This window comes from Echinops telfairi, unplaced genomic scaffold, assembly GCF_000313985.2.
Source record: "Echinops telfairi isolate 266 unplaced genomic scaffold, ASM31398v2 ScPeMD7_7427;HRSCAF=8465, whole genome shotgun sequence".
NCBI lineage: Eukaryota > Metazoa > Chordata > Mammalia > Afrosoricida > Tenrecidae > Echinops > Echinops telfairi.
The window spans coordinates 13,513,108-13,521,217 of NW_022111327.1; the positions used below are offsets into that span (position 1 = coordinate 13,513,108).

At 46.2% G+C, this 8,110-nt stretch overlaps 1 protein-coding gene across 2 annotated transcripts in view; it reads left to right on the forward strand.

Annotated features, from left to right (window-relative positions):
• The window catches only part of SEPTIN6 (septin 6), an 89,490-nt gene that overhangs the window by 31,985 nt on the left and 49,395 nt on the right, over positions 1 to 8,110 (forward strand). For both annotated transcript variants that reach the window (XM_004710072.3, XM_004710070.2), the window contains exon 3: positions 6,087 to 6,282. In XM_004710072.3, the coding sequence (XP_004710129.2) occupies positions 6,087 to 6,282 (196 nt within the window). The remainder of the gene's footprint in view (positions 1 to 6,086; positions 6,283 to 8,110) is intronic.

Here is an 8,110-nt window from a genome sequence, read left to right on the forward strand (position 1 = left end):
TTCCCCTTGATCCTGCCCTACCAGGTCTCCCACACCCACCTCATTAGTTTTACACCCAATTCATACACACTTTGTTTCTTCTTATTCATTGCAATCATCTCAACCAGACCATGACTTATTTTGCTTCCTCCCTATGTTTCCTGCTTCCATCTTCCTTTTTACTCACCCCTTCTGGACTTTGTCCTCAGGTCAAGGACAAGGTCTTGTCCTTTTGATCTAAAATGGTTGCTAATTCTAAGGTGGGTGTACCTCACTCCTACTATCATTGTTCCCCTTGTAGACCTGTCTTTTGTCTGGTAGACTTCAGTTCCAGACTTGAAGGATGGATGATTAAGGGCTATCGTCTGGAGGGTTCCATCAGTCTATATCTGATGAGAAAGCCTGGCTTCTTTTATGTTCTTGTTTATGGTCCACGTTTTTCTCCCACTCTCTCTAGGATCTTTTTCTTTCTTTCCAGCTTCTATCTAGGATCTTCTAATGTGATTCTGTTCTGGTCATGGTAACCAGGGACCATCTATGTCTTCTGGTCTGAGTCATGGAGACAGGTGTTTGTGTGGTCCACTAGTCAGTTGGACTAATTGTTTCCTCAGCCCCGCTTGGTAGTCCTTGTGGGGAGACCCTAGAGTGAGAGCAGCAGAGCCCAACTTAATTGCTAACCAAGGGTTATAACTACTTGGGGGGCATGCCATGGTATTTTCAATCGCCTCCTATGCATGTGAAAGTTGGCCATTGAACAAGGAAGACCTGAGAAGAACTGATGCATTTGCATTCTCATGCTGACGAACAGGATTCAAAGCAGCGTGGACTGCCAGAAGGACAAGCAGACTTGCCTTGGAGGAAGTATACCCAGACAGCTCCTTAGAAGCAAGAATCTCACATACTTTGGTCAGGAGAGACCAGTTCCTGGAGAAGGACATCATGCCTGGTAAAATAGAGGGCCCATGAGAAAGAAGGCCCTCAATGAGATGGATTGACACTGTGGCTGCAACAATGAGCTCAGGCCTAGGAACGATCGTGAGGATGGCACAGGACCGTACAGTGTTTCAGTCAGTTGTGCATAGGGTTGCTATGGGTCAGAACCGACTTGATGGCACCTAACAACAACAACAACAACAACAACACTCTAACCAAAATGTGAATCTATTGCTTCTCCACCTATCTTTTGTCTAGGTCTATAGACTTCTGAAGGCAATGTTTCCGTCACTCTTCCCCTTCCCCTAAAAAATTCTGCACGCTTCAATGGATACCATTGTCAAAATGGCACTTTGGGCATCCTTCATTTTCAATGTTCTTTGAGTGTAGTGAACACCAATGACTAGGACTGAAGGGTGGATGCAGTAAGGCTTCCCAGTGAGCTTCTCATAGGACAGCCCTTGCTACCCTTGAAGAATGAGCAGGTGCATGGTCATGATGGAAAATACTCTTCAAATGCAAAGTTCCTGGCCCTTTCCTCACAAATGCTGTTTCAAACTTTCTTAAAACTTCTTCCTCATACTTTGAGCCTCTCCTTAAATCTTACCTCAGTACAAGGATGGACTATTCTAATAATGTGGCATTGTGTTATACTCACCTTCCTGACACAATCACTGAAGACATAATAGGGGCATAAGTAAATGTGGTGAAGAAAGCTGATGGTGCCAGCTATTAAAAGATATAGAGCCTGGGTTCTTAAAGGCTTGCAGTTAAACAAACAGCCATCTAGCAGGGAAGCAACAAAGCCCACATGGAAGAAACACACCCGCCTGTGTAACCATGAAGTGTCGAAGGGAAGAGGTATCAGAAGTTCAACAACAAGCAACCAAATCGATACAAAGGGGCATGGATGTAGTGGAGACCCAAAAAACCCTGTAAGATAATTGGACAGCCCTTCTCAAAAGGGCCACACAGAAAGGATGATAAATCCAGCGTGTGGTATAGCACGATGAAACACATAACTATCCTCCAGCTCTTTAATATTTCCTCCCCTACTATTATGGTTTTTATTAATTTATCATTAATCATGTTAGACTTGCATATGTTCATTTGTATAATTAAGATCATTCAATACATGAAAGCCAAGATAGATAACTCTTCAGAAACAGTAATAGGAGTAATGGTTCCCTGAGGGTATGGGAAAAGGGTGGGGAGGGGGAAGGAGGACCTGAGAGCATTGATGGCTGTATAACCCCACTCAAGGGGAGCGACCAACAGAATTGTATGTGAATGGATATATTGGATGGTGTTAGAAAAGGCTAAATAAATAAAGGTTTCTGGGGGGTAGGGAGGGGAGGGTGGGGATAAAGGGGAGCTGATATCAAGGAGTTCAAGAAGAAAGAAAATGTTTTGAAACTTACTGTGGTAATGATTGTACAACACTGCTTCATGTGCTTAAACTATGGATTATTATGATATTTTTAAGAGCTCCCAATAAAATGATACAAAATAATAACAATAATAATAAATGCAATAAAGCCCTTTTTTCTCATGATCATCCCATGTCCTCAAGAAAGCCTATCAAGATTATGCTTGGGAATAACCCCCAAAACAATCCCTATAACCTTTTGATCTGACCTCTCTGCCTTGAATTTATGTCAGAGATCTTCCTTACTGCCTTTAAAAATGCTTGATCCATGTGAAAACTGTTGTTTCATATGGGGCAGCATTCCTGTAAACTTGTTGCCCACATCCAGTGATTTGGGAAGATGGCCACTTGAGTTTTGTTTTGAACTTGATATTAACCCTGGCCTCAAAATTGATTTTATCCATGGCACAAAAAGCATCCTTTTTTGAAGGTACCCCCAAGGAGCCTGAGATAAGTCTATAACTGAGAGAACTTTTCTGCAGCAATACTTTTTGACTTGCCTTCATATATGTGACACTAAATCACCATTTCAACAATTTCCACATGTACAATTCAGTGACATTAACTATCAAAACTCAAAAAAGCTCATGCCCTTGAGTCGGTACTGACTCATAGCTACCCTATAGGGCAGGGTAGAAGTGTCCCTGTGGGTTTCCGAGACATTAGCTATATGCAGTGAAAAAGAGGAAGACCATCCCGAAGATGGAGGGACACAGTGGGTCCAACCATGGGCTCCAACATAAAAACAATGGTGAGGATGGAGGGACCAGGCGGTGTTTCGTTCTGCTGTGCACCTAATGACAATGGCAAATCTCTTCTTCAAGGTGTTCAGTTACCAACTTGTAATCTCTTGTGATCTCCTCATCCCCTGCATTGGACTGACAACCCTTGGACTCCTAGGAATCCACTCCACCCTTCACCCCCAGGAAAAACAAACAAACAGACAAACAAACAAACCAACAGTCACCTGCTCCCACCACCCTTTTTCAAACGCATCCCTCTGGTGTGAAATTCACGACTTTAAAAATACCAATGGCTCAATGTATTCGTCTCTTGTTGGAGCCCTGGTGGTATAGTGGTTACCACTGCTAACCATAAGGTCAGCAGTTCCAGACCACCAGCTGCTCCTCAGGAGAAAGACGAGGCTTTCTATTCCCATAAAGAGTTCCAGACTCGGAAACTCACAGGGGCAGTTCTACCCGATAGAGCATCCACTCAGTGGCAGTGAGATTTGGTGTTTGGGTTGGTAGAGTCGCGATGAGTCAGAATTGACTCCAAGACAGTGGGTTTGGTGTGGAGATTTTGCAGGCTGCTAGTTAAACAAACAAATGGCTGGTTTGTTTGAATTTTAAGGAGAAGAAGAATCTGTGGCCTGCTATGCTCTTAGCTAAAAATGGTCTCCCTGAAAGCTCAAGAGAGCTGAAAGGAGAAGCCAGCCGTCCTCCCAGTCTCCCTGGGAGACCCGTTCTGGCAGCATCTACAGAGTGCTGTCTGCACCTGACCAGGAGTGAGAGGGTTGCTGGGAGGAGAAGAAGATGTTGTTTGACAAAGGACCGCTGACCTGTTTTTGAAAGTTTTTTAAATAGCCTTATATATATATAACTGCTTTTCCGCCTTTCCATTTAGGGGGAAAGATTTGCAAAGTTTTCCTTCTCGAATAGGTTTCCCCTTTACACCAAACCCCAAGCAAACTCACTGCCGTCAAGTCAACAGTGACTCATAGCGAGCGATCGGACAGAACAGAACTGTCCCCGTGAAGCTCTGAGACTGTTAACTTTCTTCAGGAGTTGAAAGCCTTATCCTTCTCCCTCAGAGAGACTGGTGGTGAGTGCACCATCTACCATGTGACCGGGTTTCCCTAGGTCCCCCAATTGATTTCATTTTTCCTCCTTCAGGAGCATGCATTGCATTGAGGTGAACCACCTGCTTATCCTTCTGTTGCTTATTATAGTGAAAATCTATCTAACAAAACTGTCGCCCATTCAAAGTAACAGAACTGTCGCCCATTCAAAGTTTTGATCTTAGGCCATTCAGTGACACTGATTAGTTCAACGACCATGAACAGAAACAACATGCTTCCTAAGTCATGATTCCTTGGGCTCTCTGCCTTTGCCTGTTTCATCTAAGTGGGATTGTGCATCACTGTCCTTCGGTCGTGACCTTATTTCACTCAGCATCTTTTTGGGGTTCATTCATGTCATAGCAGACCCCAGAACTCTATTGCCCTTTAAGCAATCCGGAGAAGGATGATTCCCTGTAGAAAGACATCTTGCTTACAGTAGAGGGACAGTGAAACAGAGATGGGTCTCCACGACATGGGTCGGCACGGTAGCTGCACAACAGCCACCAGCCCAGCAACCCCTGTGCGGATGGCTCAGGACCCGGTATTGTTTCATGCTGTGGGGCATAGGGACTGACAACTACAACATGCCATGATAGGTAGGGTCCCCATTTCGTTTATCCCTCTATCTCTTGGTGAACAATGAGGCTGTTTCCACTTGTTGGCTGTTGCGAACAGGTTTCTGTTTAAATGCCCATCTTTCACTGCTTCGGGGTCTACACCGAGGATGAGAATTTCTGGGTATTACTGTAGTTGTGCCTTGTCAATTTTAGTATAATAGCGACGCAGGTTCCTTATCGAGAAATTGGAAAATACAGAGACGCATGAAAGAGTAAATCCCACCATCCCGAGATAACCGTGGGAAAGAGTGAGGTGTGTCTCCTTCCAAGCTATTTCCAAGGCACAGCTATTCACACACACACACACACACACACACACACACACACACACACACATCCAGCACTGCCTGGGACACAGGTTTGTGCCAGAAGAAGCCAGCTCCTAGCACAATCACTACGGGTTTGGTAGGCGCAATTGTACAGCGATAATAAGTAAATATTATAGTAAAGTTATAGAGAGCATGAGAGATAAAAGAGATATATAGAAATAAATGGAGTCAGACACATATTATGGTAGCATGCTCACCTCAGCCCCGCTTGGTGGTCCACGTGGAGGGAGTGAGAGCGAACTTTAATGCTCCCCAAGCTTTTATACTCTCTCGGGACATTGGGGACGTGCAAGCCCCCACATTACAGGTGAAGACATACATCACAGGAAAGGGTTGTGCTACAGGTATTACAGTGATGGGAGGAGGTGATCTAGGGACATATGCACTACAGAAGGAGGAGGGATTGGGGGTGTACATGCAGCAAGATAGGCGGATCCTAGATTTCTGGTAACAGCTTAACTTGATTTTGGGTCTTCATAGGAACCATTATCAGATGGGTGCGAACTCCGCCCACAGGAATCAAACTAATGGCCTTTGGCTCCAGAGAGAGGTAGTCTATTGTCTCCGGCAGCAGGGAGCAGGCCCAGCCCTGCTGTGGGATGAGACAGCAGTCTGGCAGCAAGTGTCTGACTTCCCCCCACAGGTTTGGAGTTTGGGTCTTTGTTCTTTGACTCTTCGTGGCCTGCAGCCTCATGGTCAATATCTCAAAGGACACAAGAATAGGTGACAAACCCAATTTTACTGACCACGATTTTGATTGCGACAGCTAGCTCCCCTTCTGGAGACAAGCACCGTTGACCTGTTGTTACAGCCTTGTATTGATAGTTCTATGTACTCTTCATGTGGTGTTTGATCATATACATTTTCCCAGCAATCAATAAGCATGTGAACCACTCTTTGTAGTGGCCTGGGCATTACTGTGTGGAAGAACCGTCATTTACCCTTTTGCTTTTCAGGAGAGACGGGCTTGGGCAAGTCAACCCTGATGGACACCTTGTTCAACACCAAGTTTGAGGGGGAGCCAGCGACCCATACGCAACCGGGTGTCCAGCTGCGATCCAATACCTACGACCTCCAAGAGAGCAATGTGGGCCTGAAGCTCACAGTTGTCAGCACTGTGGGCTTTGGAGACCAGATCAACAAAGAAGACAGGTAAGGAAGGTGAGGGTGGGGGGAAGCTGGCAGGGGAGGTCACAGAAGGGAGCTCAGGGTGGGGTTGAGGAGGGACCACAGATGTTGGGGTCCTCCTGGAATGGTGTGGGCGGGCAGCAGATACCTCACAAGCACTGCCTCCTCCCTTGTCGACCACAACTGTGGCACTCCACACACTTGGCCAAAAGAAGGGTATCTTTCAAGTCTACATGGATGGGGTTTCCGTGCCATTCAGCAAGCAGCGATCACGCCTATCTTGTGGCAGGGACTGCTGTTCTCTGACAATCCAGAAATGAATGACTTAGCATGTCTGCCCTTGAGAAAGCACACACTCTCCATACAGGGTGAGAGGTTGCGTGAAGGCCCAAGAACAAAGAGGCGAAAGACAAGTTACCATGAGAACACAGAAGGAAAACAGTCCATTCTGGGCGGGAGGTTAGGGAAGCCTTCACAGAGGAGGCGACCCGGGCCGGGTTCTTGAAGGATGACCTAGTTTGCCAATGGGACAAAGGGAGGGAAAGAGGGCATGCTAGGCAGAGCTCACAGAGCAAAGTGGTGTGAACGATGCCGGCGTGCTTTCGGGAACAAGAAGCGGTGTGCTCTGTTGGGTTAGACCACTGTAGAGTCACAGTGAAGTATCTGAAGCTCCAACGTCAGGTTCCTTCCTCCCTTGTAAAGGCCCCTTCCGAGGCCCTGCAACTAAATTTTCGTCATCATGTTGGATAATTTTTCTTGGAAGATCCTTCAAATTGTATGAGCTTAAGAGCCCAGGTGGTAGAATGGTTATGCATTGGGCCGCTAACTACGAGGTCAGCAGTTGGAAACTACCAGCTGCTCCTCGGGAGAATGACGGAGCTTTCTACTTGCGTGAAGAGTTACGGTCTTGGAAACCCACAGGGGCAGTTCTACCCTGTCCTATAGGGTCACGATGGGTCTGCATCGACTCGATGGCAGTTGCTTGGAGGACAGCCTCACACAACCTGGATCAGTTTCTGGGCAAGGGCTTGGTAGGTAGGGTGGCCTGGAGACTAAAGACCTCCGCAGGAGCCAGATCAAAGAGGGATGTAGGTAATTTGCCAATTTGGAGAGGCTGAAAAGTCTTCAGAGGCATACTTATATGATCTGATTGGCCTTTGATAAAGGTGCTTTGCGCTAGGATGGAGCTTAGACTGGGAGAGCCGAGAGAACCGGTAGGAGACTCCTGGAGACCACGACGACAATGACATGGAGTTAAGTAGGCCAAAGAGGTGCTGAGATAGGGAAGAGAAGCCAGCTTTGAGGGGATGGAAGCACCAGGACTTGAGAGAGGCTTGGTGTGGGGCTGTGAGGGCGAAAGATGAATCTCGAATGAGGCTGAGATTGCTGGCTTAGGAGAGGAGACACAGTGATGGTGGTCAGTGAGAGAGGTGATCGGAAAGTAGGCTTTATCACTAGAGAAGGATGCCTGCATTCAGCATCATACCCCTTTAAAAAAATCCCCCGTATGTGATCAAATTGACAACAGCAACTCAAATGGATAGAGGAGAAAGAAGCTCGGGGCTGGGGAGAGCAGTGCGTTTGTTCACGGTGGTGAGACGGTTTGGAACGTGTTACTGAGAAAAGGTGGTTCAGCCTGGCGAATGTCACCGGCCTCACTGGATTGGACTTGCAGAACTTGTTATACGTTATGTTTTTTTACCAATCATTTTTTTAAAAATCGTTTTATTGGGGGCTCATACAACTCTTATCACAATCCATACACACTTCCATTGTGTCAAGCACATTTGTACATTTGTTGCCATCATTATTCTCAAAACATTTGCTTTCTACTTGAGCTCTTGGAATCAGC